The following is a 21,039-nucleotide window of genomic DNA, read 5'->3' on the forward strand; positions in this document are numbered from 1 at the left end:
GGAAATAATAGGAAAAAGAAGAATCCTGTTGAAGTCAAAAGCCTATTTAGAGATAAAAGGCACTTTTGGCATTCTTCAAAAGGGATTGTATTTCAGTGCCTGCATGGCAATGTAATTTCTTAAAGGCTCTCATACTCTGCATTTGGTTTAGAAATGTAAAAGGCGGAGAATGAGTCTTTGTCTAAAAGCCTCTGGGGGATTTCTCTACACTTTTCCTGTTATGGAGATTAAACAGAATTAATTTTTACGTCAGCGTCATGAAAAATGTCATGTATTTTAATGCCTGTAAAGACTGATGATAACATACCTTATTGAGAACACGGTGAATATCTGTGTGTTTTGTGAGTTCGACACCACAATACCAGCGGAAAATTGGGAAAATAAATCTCAAATATAAGTCACAGAATCAAGAAATATTATTTGGCTTTCTTTCAAACAGTAGAAATATGTTTGTGTCTCTAGTTGATGCCTGATTTGGGAAATCTGAGTTTACAGAACAATAGAGTGTGGCATTTCGACAGAGACTAGATAGATTACATTATTTCCTCTGCGGTCTAATAATGGGTCATTGTGTTCTGTCTGAATCTGTAGGTGTTTCCCAAGCAGAGGCCTTAAAGGAGGAGAATGACTCCCTGCGCTGCCAGCTGGACGCCTACAGGAACGAGGTGGAGCTGCTCAAACAGGAACAAGGCAAGAACCAACCAATCGGCAGCGAGGAGGGCAGCACACACTCTCAGCAGCTCAGATTCCTGCAGCAGGCTCTGCAGGGCATGCAGAAGGTAATCAGATGCCTCATCCATCAGGCTGAGAGTGCAAAAGACATACAGATGGTGCTGCTCTGACTGCTGTGCTAAAACTATGGTTTTCCAAAGATGGACTGGATTTTTATCGTCTCGTTAGAGGTGTCCTGTGAGTCAAGCTTAGAGCACTGAACTGATGACTTCACTCCGTTGTTTTGATGCATGCAGGAAGTTTAAAATGAGCACTGTGTTCTTCGTCAATATGAAACCAAATAGAATAAATGTCAAAGTCAATACAGTCATAACCTCTACCTTGCAGAGAATATCCACCTGAACAAGCCGTTTAGTGCTGCGTCTGAGTCTGTTTTTCCCTCCAAAGCAAGCAGAAAACACCATTTGTTTTCCCTCTATCATTTCCCCTTTTCGGATTTCTCTTGCTACCAGAATAATAAGACGTCGCTCGACAATCACGCTGTCACTTGATTCCAAAAGACTCCTGAAACAAGTTGATTTGCCATGAAAGCAGGTGAAATTATCCTGTCTCAGTCGTACTTGGAAATTATTCACTTATCAGGAAAGCAAAACAAAAGCCCCATCATAGTCATGCAGGAGGTGCTTTGACAGGGCATGACAACAGACCTCAGCCGGTTTCTGCGTGGCTCCAATCAGCACGAGTTCAATTTGAATTGCTGTTAAAGCAGCTGTAAATGACACTGTGAACTCATGGGGAGCAGAGGGATGTTTTAGAGTAAATCATAGAGGCTCTGGGTGATCACAGCTGACCATAATCAATGATTCAATCAAAGATCAGATCAGACTGCTCTTGGAAACTGCAGGTCAACGTCAGGGCTACGACTAGAGCTGTCCTAAATGATTATTTTTCTATCGATTAATCTATTGATTATTTCTTCAATTAATCGATTAGTCAAGCGATTAATTTTTTGCCTAATCTAGCGATTATTTTTTGGTTTGCCAATTATTAAATTACAAGAAAGCTTCTAAACACTTCTCTTATTTAAATTCTTAATTTATTCATTTATATTTGCAAACTCAACAAAGTTTCAAGTATTGAAAAGCAAAAAAAACTTTGTTTATGTTCATGTTAAGGATACTTTGTGTGAGCACAGATGCTCTTTCTGGTGTGCATCCCTCTTCATAATCTTTTTTTTCTTTGGAGGGGAAAAACTGTGCCACATCAGTTTGCCTTAACCTGAAAAATAGACACATAAAGCAGGGCGCACATTGAAATATTAGGACAATGATTTTGAAAAGGGCTCCACGGTGGAGCAGCAGGTAGTGCGCGTGCCTCACAGCAAGAAGGTCGCAGGTTCGATTCCCGGGTCGGGCCTTTCTGTGTGAAGTTTGCATGTTCTTCCCGTGCATGCGTGGGTTCTACTGGGTACTCTGGCTTCCTCCCACAGACCAAAAACATGCTCATTAGGTTAACTGGTGACTCTAAATTGCCCCTAGGTGTGAGTGTGAGTGTGAATGGTTGTGTGTATGTGCCCTGCGATCGGCTGGCGACCGGTCCAGGGTGTACCCCGCCTCCCGCCCGTTGACAGCCGAGATAGGCTCCGGCCCCCCCGCAACCCCGAAAGGGATAAGCGGCATAGAAAATGGATGAATGGATGGATTTTGCAAAGGCACATTTTATTTATTAGTACAGTCACAGGCTATACTAAGCAGACCAGTGTTTCCTCTTGGATGTTTTTTTAAGCAGGGGCAGGACATCATCCTCACCCCCATTTAAATAGGATCTGGCATACTGTGCTGTGTCCGGGGTCTCTGCTGCTACAGAGAGCTCACTGGAGCAGCGACGGAGTACATACAAAAATAGATAACACGTGTTTATATCTATGGATACATAAAGCAGTGGAGCCAGTAAAAGTACCTACACAGTTTGACTAGAGTGAAACGTATCAGCTCCGCTACATAATGTACAAAGCTGAAATACTGTTAATAGGTTAAATTGAAACAACGGTGTGATAACATTATGTTAACGCACATTACTGTCAATGTTGCAAAACGTACTTATTCTTATTATTCACTTCTGCCTTCTTCTCCATCCGAGACGAATGTCGAGACTCTGCCATTTGGTTGTTGAATGTAAAGCATGTTTGCGTAAATTGCAAACGTATTTACGTAATCGATTAGGTCAATTAATCGGGACAGTGCTAGCGACGACACTGCAAAATGTGCTATAAAAGCACACAAAGAATAAATGACCTGTGGAGGCTTTCTGCTCAGCAACAGGGGGGATCTACAGTATTTGTTAGTGAAAATTAACCTGGAAAAAGTGTTCCCTTTGCAGGCACTTACAGCAGTTGTCAAATTGTGCCTCAGAGATGTCAGGGATCAGGGTTATGGCCACTCAGAGTTACATAAGGCAATGAAACTGGCTGCTTCTAGGTGCATTTAAAGGGTATATTAAGTGAAAACATCTGTGTGGGTGGACATTGACTGTGTAGGGGCTGTAATGCTGGTCGTGTAGGAGGCTGTTGCTTTGTAATTATATTTCCAGCAGTTCAGATTTTTCAAGAAAAATTTCATCCTTTTGTAACTGTGTAAAATGTTGCTTTTCATTGTCACATTGTGTGTTTGTGCTAAGAAATTCTTTTGTTTGTAGACGAAACAAGACATTGAGCCCGGAGCCGAAGATGCCTTGGGCTCCGGGAAACTGTAATGAGCGTTTCTCACTTTTTTTCTGCCAGGTTTTGAGACAAACAATGCATTTATTAATTGAGAAAATAATCATCAGATTCACTGATAATGAAAACAATAGTTAGCTGTTTGATTTTGCCTCTTTAGATGTTATTTTCTCTGTCATCATTATACACTAACCCACTGCTTTATAGGTATATTTACCCTTTAGACCCATATAATTTTAAGATGAGATCTGAAATGTTGCTGAATTAGTACAGTATTTTGTTGTTATATTCATCTTTGCAATGCAAGGTGTGTGTTTGTCATTCAGCTTCACACCTACCATTGTGTCACCTGATCATTCAGTGACATTTTCAGTTTCTTTACTGTCGTTGGATTTGAGGAAAATTGTGGATTGCAGCTAATGTGCAGCGTTTACTTACAGTAAGGCTTGTTACACTCTAATCTGATCCAGCGTTCGGTAGCTGCAGGCTCGTGTTTGTGGAGGGGCCAGGGTGCGAATCAATTTGTTGTTGTTTGATTGAACAGTAGAGTCTGGCATTTAGACAGAAGTTACCCTCTAAATGGCTAAAATGAAAAAAGCAGCAAGTCTTTGTGTCCTGAGGACCAGCATTGAGAGCCACAGCTTTAAGCCATGTTTAATGGAATATTACCCTCAGGAACATTTAGTAATCCAATTGAAAGAAGAAAACACTTCCTCGGGCGGCAGTCCACTTTTCTGATCACCTGCTGTGTTGCCAAATAGCCCCAGCTTGCATTTGCTCTTTCTTAAGCGAAGATAAAATATTGTTTTCAAGGCGGCGAAGCTCTCCTCATCCTCCATCTCATTTGACAAAGTGCATTCTAATCACCTTTGTGAAACGTGTCAGCAGCGCTTAATTATGCTAACTTTTAATAATTTGAGCACTTAGTTTTTTCTCTCCTGGAAAGGCTCAGTCGTTCACAGGCGAGGATGGAGCAAGGTTCAACCACTTTGTGAGCTCATGATTGTATGAAGGAGATTAATACATGAGCTCAGGGACTTCTCTTTATTGGAGCCTTTTTTTATACATAACATAACATACATGTCACAGTGGTTTACTGCTGTGTAATGACAAGCCGAGGAAGGTTTACATTCAAAACATATCCGTGTGATGAAAAGCGTTTTTCTCATAATTACAAAATCTCGCCAACCACATTTTCCTTAAGTCAAACTGTGCCAAAAGCTCAAACATTTTAAGAGCACATTTACTGATGAAAGGTTGGCTGAGCACATCTGCTTTTTCACGATGCTACACATTCCCACATACACGTTTACACGAGGGAGCCGCACAGTTCATCCACAGTCTTCTGTTTATCACTGTGACAAGGTTCAGTCTCTGAGGGCCACGAAGTGCGTGCGGAGATTCGCCTCTGGTGCTTGCCAATAGTCTATTCAGCACCAAGTCTAAATTATAACAAATTGTGCACCAGTTCTGCAGTCCCTGTTCTGATTTCAGTGTTTTGAGTCAAGCCTCGAAATTAATTTTCTGCTTTTGGGCTTACATCTAATAATGTGTTAAATAATAACCTCTTTAGACAAGGCTTACACCATTACATCCCATTTATCAGTCCTCAAGCTTCTCTGTGATGCATTTCCTCTAACAGACATTAATGTACTCAATTTGATGTTTGTTTGCATTATGATATGACCTCAGGCAGCCAGATGTAACTGTAGTTTATGTAGAGGGTTGTCCTTATTGAGATAATATCCTCCCATTAGATATGAGGCAGTGCAGATACAATCTATTTTAATATTAATATGTCGTCTGGATCATGACCTCAGTTGATGGGCTTTATATTTGTATCAGGATGCATTTGTTGTTACCTGAATTCTGTCTGCATCATGATGGGGAGCTGGAGAAAGAGTCACCTGCTGTACAGGACCTGGTTCAGTTATCCCAATTACAACATGTGCTGTTACATTATCATGCAGAGTGCAGTGTTTTCCTTCTCCTGATAAGATTTCCAAACAGAACAGAGCGAGTTAATCCGAGGCTTCCTGTAAGTTCATAATTGATTTATTTCATCAGAGTTCAGGTCTCTGCTTGTTAGCCAGCAATCAGTCTTATTCAGCAAACCATCACAGTCATCCTGTTCACATATCATATTAGCATGCACAGTAATATATTCTGTATAAATTGGTTGATTAGCTAACAGTTGTTTGCACACGTTGGCTGATAGTTCTACAACTTGGATTCATTAAGACTTTGTATTGATCTTCAGCAACAACCCGCCTGTATTTTAATATACGCAATGCACTTTGAAGCTGCCTGAGTGTGTGACCTAACTCTCTTTGCTTTGCCTTTTTCAAGCCCAGTAATTACACCATGATTTCGGCATAGCCAGTTCTTCACCTCGGCACCGTCATAGTGCCACATGTGATTATGAGATTTGTGGTATTTTCCAGCCACCTGTCTTCTCACCTGTAACGCCAAGCATATTCCAAAAATGAAACGGGATTCAGACAGAGCACCGGCCATAACAATGCATAATGTAAAAATATTAGGATGTAATTGCATCATTCATTATCTCGATAGAATATGCAGGAAACATATTTTTAATACTCTGTATGAATGAGGCTGCAGATATGCAGAGGAGCTCATTACGTGCAGGTCTGCCTTACTGACCAGCTGAATCACTCCCTGTCTGCAGACCACTGCTCATTTTTCACCTCACTTGACACACACTGCGTAGCACCACTGTAACTGGTGAATTGTTCAGCATCACATTAAGAGAAGAAGCTCATGAGGAAGTCCATGTTCTCAACTTTTCCCAGCACGAATTTTACCTTTTGATTCACCAGAGTTAAGGTCTCCCTGCATCTAAACAGTCTAAACATGGTTAGCATAAACATTAATCACTAACTGCTCTTCTTTTTCTTTTTCTTCATGTTTAGCAACTGCTGAGAATGAGGGACGAGATGAAGGAGCGAGACGTAGAGCTTGAGAGGAGTATAGAAGACAAACAGCAGCTGAAGAACCAAATCCATAACCTCAAGGCAGGACTGCACAACCTGCAGACCACACGCACACAGCAGGTCAGAAGAACACACACACACACACACACACACACACACACACACACACACACACACACACACACACACACACACACACACACACACACATCCAGAGTCAAGGAAAAATGTTGTGTTCTTGCTCTTGTGTGTGTGTTTAAATGGAAATACTGACTCTTTAAAAAAAAAAGTGCCTCATTTGTGGTCTAGTTAGAAAGAAATTACTTCATAATGAGTTTCAGTGCATGACGAATATTGCATATTGGGAAAATGATTCAACACACCACTGCCTGCATTTTAGAGAAGATTCTTGGCCATTTAAAGTGGTGTCTAATGATTTGTCCCTGAATCAACTCCACAGAGCAAATAAAAGATGGAAGTTTGCACTTATAATGAACAAGTAGTGAAGATCTTTGGTGTTCACCGTGACTTTACAAATTTAGAATTGAAGAAGACAGATCATGTGAAGTACCAAAAAGACCAGGTCAGTGTAATGTAACAGATAATTTGAGATTCAGGGTAGACGATAAAGGAACAGGCGAATGTCAAAGGTTGCATATGAAGTCATAATTGTGGTGTGGTTGAATACTGCAGGCAGCAAACACTGTTTGAGAAGCTGCTTTGTGAGAAATGCAACAGACGAGCAGCTGGTCTATCTGTTTGCAGTGCAGCCAGAAAACGATCTGCCTTTTTCCATCATGTCATGACCGCTGCAGACGCATTGTTGAATGATTGAAGCCTTTCAGGGTTACAATCGGCTTTCTCCAATAAACCTATATCTTCATGTCAACAAATAACCTGGTTACCAGGATCAGGGAAATTTGATTTCATGAAAGGATTATAAACTAACACGAGTGAATGTTAAAAGGAAATTACCTGTAAACACACAGCATGCCATTTCTGCCACTACGGGTCTCTCAATCAATACAATAACAAGAGATGCTGTTGGATGACATTGTGAAGCAGCGAGGGATCGTGGGAGTCTTCATTGTTCAACAACCACCACTGCAGATGAAAATGACTAATCGTGTTCCAACACAAGTGAGCAATACAAACAATAAAAAAAAACTATGTGAGTGAGTGGCTAGCTAGTTAGCCAACAAATATAAGGATAAGGAGGATATGATGCCGTGGACAAGCAACGCAGTGAAATGCACCTTTACCTTGAATAAAATTACAGATTTTTATCATAATATAAGTACACAACTCAACAATATATAGCATGAATCTAGTCGTTTTTAGACATTTTAATGCAGAAATGATAGAAACCATAATGTACGTTAAGAGAAATTTCAACTGCTTATAGTTTGCACAGTGAGATTTTTTTCCCTGTGTCAGACACAAATCAAGATACAGCATGAAGCTGTTCCCTGTGTGCTAAAAGGTGTCTGAGGGCACATAAAATCCTTGAAGGAACTTTTGCACCCAAATGAGATTTATTTTACTGTATGTAGCTCTGAAGCAGAAAATGTGATATTATATATCATATCTTGGGAAAATTACCTCCCTATGCTCATTGCCGTCTCTGCCGTGTCTCCCATTTCATTCTTGTAATGCTGCATGTTGACCATAAAGTACATCACAAAAATAAAAGTACATCATAAAATAAGAGATGGGATAAACCGTGTTCTTCCTGCTTACTGGGAGTCGTGAGTAAGTGCTTTAGAAACTTGAATGGGACATAAAGAGTGTGATCTCCTCAAGGTGTCCTTGAGTGAGGGACATAAGTAAACAGCTCTAATGAGGCTGCTCTCAGGCTGACAGGAGAAAAGATGACAAGGACAGTTTGTCTGCATGTGAAGCCATTTGCTACTGTGTGCTGTGAAAGAACTGTGCTTGACTTTTAGGCAGGCGAGATCAAACTGCGTCTTAAAGTACTGAAATTCACTGCTTTTCTTCTCCATAAGAGGTATGCACATTTTTCAGAAAATACTACAAAGATGTCATGTCATTGCAGGTCACCCATTGAAATACAACAAAGATCTTATTTGAGTGCAGGTATGCTCCGCTGCCTCTTGCGTTTCCATTTCAGGCTGGCCTACCGTGGTTCAGCATGGTTACAGGGAATAGAGCTGACATGAGAATGAGCTTCAGGTTCAATCAGCTATGTAATTGGATAATGATAATACTGAAATGGTCCCGTCAAGTGGTGTCTGATGACTCTGGCGGCTTGCTTTCTGCTCTCAGGTCATCTTTTTGATCCTCAGAGCTGTTCGAGTTGGTTTGCTGTGAGCTGATGGGAGCTCGCTCAGCTGCAGATATTTGAATGGTGTGAATTTCTCTTTTCTGTGTGCCCGGCCCTCACAGGCCTCACAGTCCACGACACCTCGGTCCTCTGCAGACCGACCACAATGGCCACCACGCCTGCCATGTGTGTGAGCAGTTTAGTGGGATGGGTTTGTAGAGCTCTTACACTCTAGCTCCACTCAGCTTTTTGTTGCCACCATTTTCCTCCTACTATGGATCTCCTGGCCCGCCGTGGTGATTAGAGATTCATTCATAACTATTATAGATTAATTAATGCCTCCTACACACAACTGTATTCCTCTTTTGTTCATCAACAAAGCAGTATTTTGGTAACACTTTATTTTACCAGTCCCCGATTTTCTAATAATTTTTTCTGGAGGTTTCCTTGAAAGAACGATGTGTGTCAGTGCTAAAATAGTCAATGAAGGCAGGTAAACAATTCAACAGACTGCTTATTGACAACTTTCCATTACATTATAATAAATGGATGTGTACGTGCTTCACAATGGTCTTTTTTTAAGACTATTTTCCCCATTGTCCACATCATATTTACATAGAGTGATGGTTGTCTGTCAAATAAATAATCAAAGAAACACAACTTATCATGATTTAGGGTATAACAAGTGCTTTATTACACAAAAGACATTTTTGAGTTCTCCATTCTTTTTGCCACACTTTTTGCCTCGAGGTGTAGGACTTATATACTGCAGTAAAAAACAAGCCAAAAATGAGAGCAAAATTGAAACTGCTTGGGGTTCAGTTTATTTATTTGTCATCAACCTGCATCTCTTGGAAATTATAAGAACTTTATTCAGAAATTATCGACATGTGAAGTAAAGCATTACCAATATCTCTATTACTTATCACGGTATGTCGGTGATAGACTAGAGTTAAAGAGGATAAGATGGTTTCGCAGGGACAGTAGATTCTGGTTCAGCTTCTGTAGTTCTTCGCTGGGGAAGATTTCTTTTCACTTTGTCCTGATCTCTGGAGGATTATTTCTCCATATAAGCAGGGCTGTACAGCAGCAGAGTTACTTCATCATCTGGACCTCAGTGAGCATATTGTCCTCAGGTGACATTAAGGAGATGACAGCTCCTTTTGTCCAGCTATTTCTGGACAATCCCATGAGACAGCTGTACGACTACACGCTGTTTATGTCACTGGAGAACACACCAATGTCCTCCCTCTGGATTTCAGGGGTTTTCACATTACTGCAAACAATGACATTTCGTGCATCATTATTCTGTCGGCGCTCTGGGTGCTAAACACAGCTCCGAAACTTCATATTTGTTAAACATTGCATCCATTGACTGATCTTTGCGAGCCCTGTCAGTAGCTGTAACAAAGATGGACCACAGGTCAGTTCACCAGGTGATCAGACGCAGGGATGTAGCTGCCAACAAACTTACAGCACTTTAAGCTATAGATCATTAGCTGTGACTGACCTCAAAGTCTAAATAATGCAGTGACATGTTGGTACTTGTTTAAATTCCCTTTCCCTTGGAAACTGCCATGAGCCCTTTGTCACTGTGAGACCAACAAGTAGCAACATGAGCAGCATTGGTCAACAGAGGCAAGAGCAGTATGTTGTGCTTCAGCTGCAGCTTGTCGAACCACAGCTTCATCACGCTCCCCCACCCCTCTTTCCCCGGCAAGTACAAGAACCACCATGACACATGTACAGCACACACAACCACTCCTTCAACGTGTTGCATTACCCAAGCTATGCATTGCCCACAACCATCCCTCTCCAGTCAGCCCCAACATACAGCACAAGCCCAGTGAATTGGACCACAGCCCTCTCGACTTAGCCACAGCCACTGCAAAGGTTTACAAGTTCCCCTCCTCCTGATCGGTCTCAGCCATTGGAAATGACCCGAAGAAGGATGAAGTCTTTGAAGATGTGTCCCCTCTTAACAGAGGTCCAACGATTAAGAGTCTGTCACCACCAACAAGGAGTGTGATTAAAGTAAGTGCTCATAAATAGAGTTTGAAAATGGAAACTCATTGGGATGAACCTACATAAAATCATCAAGTTATCAATTAAATTAAAATGAGTGGGGCAGCTGAAGTATTCAAATACTGCAAAAACAAGGATATGCTGCTTCAGTGATTAATTTAGAGCCAAGACGAGGAATTCAGTACAAATGGGGATATTACACAGGGTTTAAAATGATTAGTACCTCTTAAGTGTGAGTATATGTACGATGGCCTGAATGGAAATATAGATATTTATCTCGATAAATATTGTAAATTGCCTTTTTTTTCTAGACAAACCATTAGAGAAACCTTTAAAATATTCATTTCCTTCTATTGTTATCAATTTTGGACTAGGGTAGGGCTTCATGCTGTGGTTCCATTGTGTTTTTCAACTAATAAGTCCCAGATGTAGTCTGCAGACATCAATCAGGAAAAAGTGATTTATTTTTGGTATGCCTTGGTTAGGCGTTTTAGGCTCATTTTACAGGGATAGGAAGGGGTTAAATTGTGTTAAAATCCAGGGCAGTTGTTCCCGACATGTGAGCATTTCTTCACTGACACCTATTTCATCATCTCATCGAATTAATTCTATCCAACAAGCACAAAGAAACTAACAGGCAGTTTCATCTTTGCACATAATGGGTGGAGAAATACACTGAGCAAATGTCCATGCCCGAAGACATATGGAATGTTAACACATCGTATGGGGCCTCAGCTCGTCTCATACAATGTGACAGGATAGTTCAGTGTTTACATTGGATGGTAGATTACATATCAAACCATGAAAACATTCATTCACTGTGTGAATTCATCCAGGATTGTTGCTGTCAGCGCTGCATTATTTCCTAATGCTGTGGATCTGTTTAATAATGTAGCCACCATATCAGTCCCACAGTCTCCTAAATCCGCTCTCGAGATGTCATCTTTCATCATACACCTGTCAGCCCTGTTGTCATGTTATCGCCGCCTTAAGCCATGAAAGAGAAGCTGCTGTAATCATTTTAAACAGTATGTCAGGGTGCCATCTTAAACAGCATTTTCTACTCTAATGTATTTAAGGTATTGTTTGAGGTCATATGTGACTTTCCTTGAGAACTGCAGAGCAGAGGATCAATTACTTTGATTGCTATTCTGGGACTAGAAACTATTTGACTTTTCTTTGTCTGACTTTGTCTCCAAAACTTGGATAGAAAAGTCCCTCAGAAGCAGGCCTTTGTTCATGCTGCTGCTGCTCATGTTTATACGTATGTGTCAGTGTGTGCGCATGAGAGAGTCAGACAGGGATGAGAGTGAGTTTTGGTGTGTCTGATTGCATTAGTGGGTGACTTGTCTCTCATTGACGTTTCCTCTCATTTTTCTAATTGAGTCTAGCTGGAGACGTTAAAGCGAGATGACAGAGGGAGCGAACAGAGTGCTAATCAAGTCAGTGTAAGTGGGGGAAAAACCTGAGCCCTTCATACTCTCCATACACTAAATGTTTGTCGTCTCCCCCTTTTTTGTTTTTTTTTACTTCTTTCTTCCCCTTTCCTCTCCTCCCTAACTCTTCCACTGACATGACGTATCATTACAGGCCAATCATCACAGGGGCTGCACTTGTCACTTGAATAAATCTCCCAGACACAACTGGGTTAGGAAATGAAGGACCTGTGCTGCAGCATACACAGACACATATACAGGAACTCAAATACATACATGCACACGCTCACGTCAGACAAGAACTGGAAGACAAGGCCACTGTGTCCTGATTAGACTAGGCCACCTTGCATCCCCGACACACATGATGTGTTTTTCTGCCACATACACCGTCCTCACTTCTGTGTATCAGGTAGCTGCTTCACAGAATAGTCGACTATCAAAACCACCAGTCGACTCTGTGCATCATTATAGATTAATCGTTTATCTGTGGTTTAAGCATGGTGCAGTAATAAGGAAGTGGTAAGTGGTAAGTCACAGCTGCCATACGAGACATTAACACTGCGCAGCCAATCATGGCACATCTTATTTCATGATCATGCGCAAGTTCATCGGGGAGGCGGGTGAAGCATCTGCCAGTCATGGCAACAAAAGCGTTGTGTGTGATGCTGGGACCTTTTTGACCAGAAGTGAGTTTTTGGGTGAAAAAATATGATATATCTCCTATGATTAATCGACTTCTTGGCTACTTTTTGAGAGTTGTTGATGACCACTAGAATGCAGATCGTGAATGCCGCAGTATCAGACTGAAAGTAAACAATAACTTGATCATCAGCGTCGTTGGTACTTTCTCTCTCTTATTTTGTTTTGCCCCTTTGATTTAAACCAGTTCTCCTGCTGCTGGCTTCATCCTTTAGCTTCTTCATGTTTCGCTCATTGTCTTGTCCTTCTTTTTATCTAGAATATTGTGTGTTTATGTTCTATTTTTGCATTTGCTTACAGTGCAGTCCATTTGCATGCATATTAATAATTTCATTGCCATGTAAACTGATGTACACCCTCAAATGTGACACACTTACTACCCAGAGCCCTATTTAGATTCATCACTCCCATCAGTGTTAGAGGTGCTGCAGTATTTCGGTCTTTCAACTGTGTTTTGTGATCTATGGAGTTTGACACTAAAGGTTTTTGGGGGGTTTTTTCCGTGTGTGTCCTCAGGACGTCACAGCATCATCTGTGGTGTCCTGCAGTCAGGAGAGGCAAGGACTACCAGAGAAAAATCCTCCCAGTCCTGTTCACTCCGAGAGGGATGCACTGCTAGTCGGTAAGCTCTGTGGCACCAATGCAACTACAGCACAGCCATGTAGTTTTTGACAGTGATGGAAATCCTCCACAATATGATGCATAAAACACAAATTACATCTAAGAGGCATGCATGGACAGTTTAAATTGGCATGTTGCTTTGGCCATTCTGTGAACATCCTGACAGTTTCACATTTTTTTTCACTTGGTTTGAGACTTTAAACTCTGGTAGATGCTGCAGGGTGCCTTTGAAAACCACAATTTTTGTTGTTTCATTGTCATTTATTCAAAGTGCAGTCAGTAGTTTTACCCATGATAGCGGCTTGGCTGTAGGGATTGTCAGTTGGTCCACTGCTTTGATCTAGGCTGAACAGCTATCAGATGGATTGGCATGACGTTTGGTGCAGATATTCATGGCGCCAAGAGAATGAATGATAAAGACTTTGGTAATTGTCTGAATTTTCCTCTAGCGCCATCATCAGGTCAAAATTTCACTTTGTCTAATACTTTGGTTTAAAACCAAATACCTGCATATGTAATGAGATTTCAATTCTTCATGCTAACATGCTAAACTAATGTAGTTAACATTGTAAACATTATAGGTGGAAGGCATAATAAGTATATGTGAATAATCTTTACATACCGTGAATATTAGGCCATTGTGCCACCAAAACCCCAACAGGTGGCGTACAAAATAACAGGAACGCCTTCGAATATAAAGAGATCAATAACACAGTGCTAAAAATTAATAATGTGGCTGCTAAACTGGATTGCATTTTATTGTAATGTGTTGTTCGATTCTTTGTTTTTATTTTCCATCCCTTGTACAACACAACCACAACATGTGCTACCAATACCACCTCTACCACAGTTGGATTTTTCTGATTTGCTTCAGTCGCTTTGAGGTAATAACTATGCATAATTACATAGCCATCAGAGCGAGAGAGGAGGAAGATATGAGGAGAGAAAGAGCCCACTTTACTCATTAGATTACATAACACAATGTGACTTTATGATAATGGAAAATATGGCCAACATCTATCTCCCATGTGTATAATAAACTACATTATTTATAGAAGTAAACAAAGCCTTGTCCTATTTTGCTGCTTGATGTTTTCCGCCACGCTGCATTTTCACATGTTAATTGTCAAGGACATCCTTTGGCTCAAAGCATGAAAGATAAAACTTGCTGCATCTTGTTAGGGATTAGAAAGGAAATAGACATTGTGCTGGAGTTTATCAAATGATAGCAGCTTCTCAATCTTTCCATGTGGGGCCAGTTCTGCTGTTCTTCCAGTACCTGCATCTTATAGCGGAGTGGCTGTGTGATTGGCTTACAGGTAGTTAGGTAGTCAATGGTGTTTGTCCTCCATTCATGCCCAGTCTTGCTCTTTGCTACAGCGAAAAAGGAGCATGGTTAAAGATTCTTGCACCTTGTCATCAGTAACAATATAATTTTACACACCAAGATAATAATAATATGTATAAATGTACAATTTTAGAAACACTGAGGTCAGATTTTTGCCTGGCTGCCAACCATACTTTATAAAATGTCCATAATATTAAAAGAGAAAACAGATTAAAAAAAAGAACTTAAACTGAAAGAATTTATTTATTTGTTTAACCATAGAAATACATTTTATTTCCCAGCCTATTCTACACTGACTGGTAGACAAATGTAAGTTGGTGGAGAAACTTTTTTACCTGAAAAAATCAGCTTTACATGTGTTATACTGTATTTCCTGAAATAGTGAGCAGGGCCTTTATTTACCTCAAAAGCAGAAGGTAACAATATATTTCTAATTCCCTCTGTTTGATAAATATAACTGGTCATATCTTAGGACAAAGTTTTGATCTGCTCCCATTTGCCTGGGTAAAGTTATTATAAGCCATTATTTGGGACCGGCCTTTATTTGCTCTTTTTAGTCTACCCCCAGCTATTATTGGAGACCCGACTTTTATTTGACTTGATCGTTTCATATAAATTTCTCCTCATGTCATCAAACTCCTTCAACTTTAAATAAATACTATCAAGCATATAACCATCATGTCCTCAATGGTAGCTTGATGTGGGAATGCTGAAACCAAGCCATAAGGACATGATATGATACAAAAAGCTTCATAATTATAACTGTCTGAAATATTATAGTGCCTTGAACTTGGCACAGTTAACAATATAATGTGATGTTTTATTTAAGTAGGTCATCAGTTTGTGTTGACATGAAGTCTACTTTTTATTTATTTATTTTTATCCTCTTGTTGTCCTCGTCCTGGTTAGATCATCTCGAGACCCACCACCCAAAGCTCACCTGATTTCTTGCCTCATGGTGCTATGAGGAGGAGGATTATTTCTCTCCTGGCCCCAGCAGAGAGTCGAGAGCAGATGGTTTGGTTGAGCTTGTGGAGAGTTTCAATAGTAGACTGCTTTGATGAGAGCTAACAGCATCAAAGCGTCATCAAACACTCCCTCTAATCTGGAGCCACAATATACAAGAGGCTCTTCACAGTGTTGAGAAGAGCTGCTTGATGCATCTTTGCTTGTTCTTCAGTCAGACAAGGGGAACTAGAGCAACACAAACTGATTTCTTGAGTATTCTATTGTGGTTAAAAGTCATGTTGTCATGTGACAGAAACTCAAAGGCTGGAGCAAAGTGACAGGGTAAGTCTTTACATTTTGACAGTTTAATTAACATGTCTGCGTGACCTATTTGTTTATCCTCAGGGATCATTTCAACCTTCCTGAATGTCCACCCGTTCGGAGCCAGCATCGAGTACATCTGTTCCTACCTGCAGCGTTTGGACTCCAAGGTAACAGGCACACACACACACACACACACACACACACACACACACACACACACACAAACAAACATACACGTACACACAGCCGAGACATACTGACATAGATTAAATTTCCCTGCAGGGCCAACATATGGGCCTGCTGTATGCCAGGGTCCTGCTGTGCCATTTTAGTCTCCTGGCACACAAAGAAGCCTGAGGTGCAGGCGAGAGCCATCAGTTACCCTGAGATTTATTTATTTATTTACCTTTATTTATTTCAGTAAAGGTTGGTGAACACACACGTCAATTTAAAGCTGCACTGCTCCACACTCGTTCCTGTACTTACCAGAGGTGTATATAAGCAAACAGCCTTTAAGCTAAAAACTAGTGCTGTCAGGTGATTAAAAAAATTAATCTAATTAATTACAGGATTTGTAATTAATTAATCTAATTAATCGCATTTTAATCTCATATCTGCTAAAAGTCCCCAAATAAAGAATTTGAATTCTAGGACATTACAATTCACTAACATTCACATTACAGCTGGTGAATTCTTTTCATCACTGTAGTTCTCGACGGTAGCTGGAAATTAGAGTCAGATGACGCTATCTGAAACGCCTCTTTTAGGCCCTCGTCTTCCACGATTGAAATCGGCCTGCAATCAGCAGCAACCCACTTTGCGATTGAGGTCGTCAGTTTTTCTGTCGTGGCTTTGCTCAGCAAGTGTGGGTTGGCGGAGTGAGCTCACGGTAGCACTAGCGGCACTAGCAGCAACTACATGTTTAGCGTTTAAATGATAATCTGCTACGGTGATACAGTAGGAAAATTCTTTTTTACACAAGGTACAAATCACTGTGTTCTTCTTAATAGTCCCGTCTTTGTTCTTTTTATAAATAAACTTGCCGTTCAAAGGTCCAAGTAGGCTTGCCTCGCTCTCCGGTGTCGCATCCATGTCTGTTGTCACCCTGCTTTTGACTAGTGGCGCAGGTAGGATGCGACCTGCCACTGCAGCCTACGGGTCACTCAAAGGGCCAAATTTAAAATGCTTGCGCATTGACTTGCCACTCATGATTAATTGTGTTAATTTTTATAGCGCGTTAATTTGCAGCGTAATTAATTAATCTAATTAACGCGTTAAACTGACAGCCCTACTAAAAACAGTAAAGCGCGCTCAGACAGTCAGTGACGCTCATCCTTACTTTCACCAGGTTAGTTGTGTACTTTGGAGTAAAGCTTGACTGATGCTCCATAGGTGTCATTTTTACATAATTATCTGATATTGAAGCCTGACACAGCAGACAGAAAACTGAGGTGCTGAGGTTAGGGGCCATCGCAAAAGTGCTTTCAAATGGCCAAAATGGCTTTTGCTCAAAGTTATAGAAAATTTCAAGCTATATCTTGTTTCATCTGGACTTCCACTGCATGCACAGTGTCCTTTTTAGCATGACACACAGAGGCCCAGGAGCTGTTGTGGCTGTTGTTTTTAAAGGACTCTTAAGACAAGCAGTCATGTGAGCATGTTGCACCTCCACCAGTTTTTAAAGAAAATCATGCAATATGCAAGCCCAGTGCTGCAATGCTGACCTTTATGTTTTTCACTAACCTGTTGTTCTCCACCCAAAACAGGAATAGTTCCACAGTTTGTTTTTTTTTTAGATAAACATAGACAGATATAGATATTAGCTTTGCATTACACCTGCAGTATTTTTTCTTCTGCTGACCTTACCTGTGGTCCAGATCTTGTTTGTCTCTACCTTTTAGGCCTGAGCTGCTCCTACTTTGTTACAGTAAGAACCTCAATATACAGCAAGTCTGTCTTTGCACTGCCAGAGCCTCTCTGTCTCTGTTCTGTTGCAGTTACCGTTATCTAATTTTATCACACGTCCCCATTTGCGTAACTTATTGATAAATATATTCATGTTCTGTGTCCGTCTGCTGCTGCTGCTGCTGCAAATTTGGGCTGTTAGTCAGCCTGATTTCTCTTCATGTTTGAGCTCATTGCTGGTTTATAACTGAGCTGAGCTTTGTCATCACCATCCACCCCCCCACCCCCCCCTTAGAAAGTTATCATTATCACTTGAGTTATAGATTCTAAATATATCTGGTATTTAACCAGAAACATTGCCACTCATTTTTAGGGAGCAGAACATGTTGTTGCTAAGCTAAGCTAACCATCTCCTGGCTTGTGTGTCATATTCACCGTACAGGCAAGAACTAAGTGCATCTCCCAAAATGTCAAACTGTCACTTTAAATGTGTATAGGTGTGTGTTTGGCATGCTTTATACAGGACTGTGTGTGTGCTTTTGCTAAAGTCTCTGTGCAGCTGTTTGCCTGTGTATCTGTTGTTTCAACACTGACTGTGCACATCAAGCGGCCCACAGAGTTTTGTCAATACCGCTGGCTGGACTCCTCAACAACAAGCCCAATCCTCTCTGCTTATCTGCCGACTCCACACTCACACGGCTCCATTGTCTGTAATGACACACTGTCCTATCTCCATGATGGACCTTAATGCATCCTGACATCAGCACCGGGCTTGAACAACCTAGTTATTAATGCAAGACACTGTGGGTTGTCTACAGCAGCCCTTACAGTGGATTTCTGTCTCCACTGTCACCTTCGCCTTTGTGATTCTTCCTCAGCCCACCGGGTGGTATAAATCCTGTCATGTAGCTCATATTGTGTTGATCCTAGCCCGATTCATGAGGTTTAAGTGAAGGTGTGAGAACAGTGTGAGCATAATGAAAATGAAGAGCAGAGGTGTGAAAAGTGGAGGTGGGAGAATGTCTGTTTATGTGCGTGCATGAGGAGTTGACTCTTGCCAGTGTTATGTTCGCGTTTCTGCAGATCGACCCCGGCGAGGTGGAGGCTCTTCTTTCTCGGCTGCCCTGCACCTTCAGACGGGAGCTGAGCGGTGTCGGAGCCAGTCTGGAGAAACGCTGGAACTTCTGCGGCTTCCAGGGCCTCGAGAGCACGTCATAGAGTCACGTCTGGGACGCGACAGGTAGACGAGGCCACACAGGCACGTGGAGGCAACTCTGGAAATGTGGAGGGAGCCCAAACTAATGGAGGCACTGCGCCCCATCTGACCATGCAAGAGCACAAATTATCCTCAGATCTCATATCAGGAAGGTGTTCTGTGTTGGTGGCAGAGTGATAAACATACAGCTTTTCGAGATGGCAAATTAATTGGCAGCATTTCTATGGTGATCAAGAGGTGGATGCATCTCTATGGTGATAGCCGCGTCATCTCCCACTCTCACTCTCACCTCTCTTTTCTTTTCCCTCATGGGATTCAACCCTTCAGAGCGCCAATCTCGGCAGAGTCATGGGACCGGTTATATTTTTATACTCGAGCCCACAGTTGGCTCAGCGTGCTCTCAGACCAGGACTAAAGGGCTACACTGGAAGGTCATCAGGGTCTACTTTCAACCTCAAAACTCTCCGGCTTCCTTTTTCTGCCTCGTTCTTGATTTTGTACGATCATGTAAAATAAATTCTTATATTTCCTTCTACTTTCCGTGCAGGCTATTAACAGTGCACTCTAGACGGATGCAGCCATCAGGTCGATTTGTAGTCATTTTCACATCTCTCAGTGTTGAATTATGCTCTTATTTGGTGCCACATAATTGCACTGTCGCTTCTTAAATTGACAATGAACAGCAGAGAGAGTAATCAATGAGAAGCTGCAAATGCTAAAATGAGGACAGACTTGTTTTTTCGCAGTTGTTGAATTTCTTGCCAGAAGTGTTTCTAATCTGGTAATTTGACTCCGGTCATACCAGTGATTTTCTTATCATTATAAATCAAGAAAAGGATCCATATTAGCTATTAGAGGACATTCACACGGTGCCTTCCAGGTCTGCCTCATTTTACAAAGACAGACTGTTTTTGTTGTGCAGTTTAATTCCAAATTATTGAATGTGAATGACAACAAAGTCTTTTCTTCTGCGGCGCTCATGATTATTTTTTCAGGCACGTAGCCGCAGATGATAATTGTGTTCGCTGCTTCATTGTAGCACAATGTGAAAAGGAGCTTCCTTTTGTTTGTCAGGGGGCTCAAACAAACAGTTGGCTGTTTTGTTCCTGCAAATGTATTCAAGGCACTCGGTACAGACAGTTGACACATGCCAGGAAAGCAGTGCTGATGAAGTAGTTGTTGGATTAATGGTGGAATAACAAATTGGAGCACAGCAAAGGCAGTTAAATGAATTTCGGCGTTTGTTGGTTTCATGGCAAGAAACAGATGAAGATCATGTGACATCTTAAGGTGGTGAAAACTGTTCATGTTTGTCCGATCTTAACTTTGTTATCCCAGTTTCTGTCAGTGGATGATGAATCTGGTGAGCACACATCTATTAAGCCTGACCTCAAACCATCCTGAAGATGAGTCTCTACTGCCATCTGTTGGACAAATGTAACACTCAGAGCTTCACAGTCTGTTCCCTGGCCTCAGTAAAGGATGGTGCTGATGCTGTGAGATGACATTTGAGCAGATGTTGTCACCTCCAGTATCAATGACAGGTGGTGCTTTGAGTTGTTTTACCTTGACAGTTAAGTATAATGAAAAATGTTCATTCAGATCCTTTTTAAGACCTTTGTTTATTTAACAGTTTGATTTAATACCAACAATTCAATGCACACATCCAATTAGCTTTACTAGCAACATTAGTATGTTCAGTGTGTCTGGAACATCAACATGAGGAGACACTTCACTCTGCATGTTTTCATCTATGAGACACAGGGATGGGAACCGATAAGATTTTATTGGTATCAATGCCCTTATTGATTTTTATCGGTCCAGTTCCCTATAGATTCCCTTACTGATTCCCGGTCAATTTTCTGTGTGGAAAGAAGTCGGCCTACACAGG

At 41.2% G+C, this 21,039-nt stretch overlaps 1 protein-coding gene across 2 annotated transcripts in view; it reads left to right on the forward strand.

The window, feature by feature from the left end:
- Positions 1 to 19,682, forward strand: part of LOC139331202 (ecto-NOX disulfide-thiol exchanger 2-like) — a 160,337-nt gene extending 140,655 nt beyond the window's left edge. Inside the window, exons 10-15 of one of the 2 annotated variants that reach the window (XM_070962578.1) lie at positions 592 to 779; positions 6,322 to 6,462; positions 12,043 to 12,099; positions 13,303 to 13,408; positions 16,109 to 16,194; positions 19,016 to 19,266. In XM_070962578.1, the coding sequence (XP_070818679.1) occupies positions 592 to 779; positions 6,322 to 6,462; positions 12,043 to 12,099; positions 13,303 to 13,408; positions 16,109 to 16,194; positions 19,016 to 19,150 (713 nt within the window). In that variant the 3' untranslated portion in view covers positions 19,151 to 19,266. Of the gene's footprint in view, positions 1 to 591; positions 780 to 6,321; positions 6,463 to 12,042; positions 12,100 to 13,302; positions 13,409 to 16,108; positions 16,195 to 19,015 lie in introns of both variants that reach the window. The other variant, XM_070962579.1, reaches the window with a different exon arrangement.
- Positions 19,683 to 21,039: the final 1,357 nt, after the last annotated feature.

The sequence above is a fragment of the Chaetodon trifascialis genome, chromosome 5, assembly GCF_039877785.1.
Source record: "Chaetodon trifascialis isolate fChaTrf1 chromosome 5, fChaTrf1.hap1, whole genome shotgun sequence".
NCBI lineage: Eukaryota > Metazoa > Chordata > Actinopteri > Chaetodontiformes > Chaetodontidae > Chaetodon > Chaetodon trifascialis.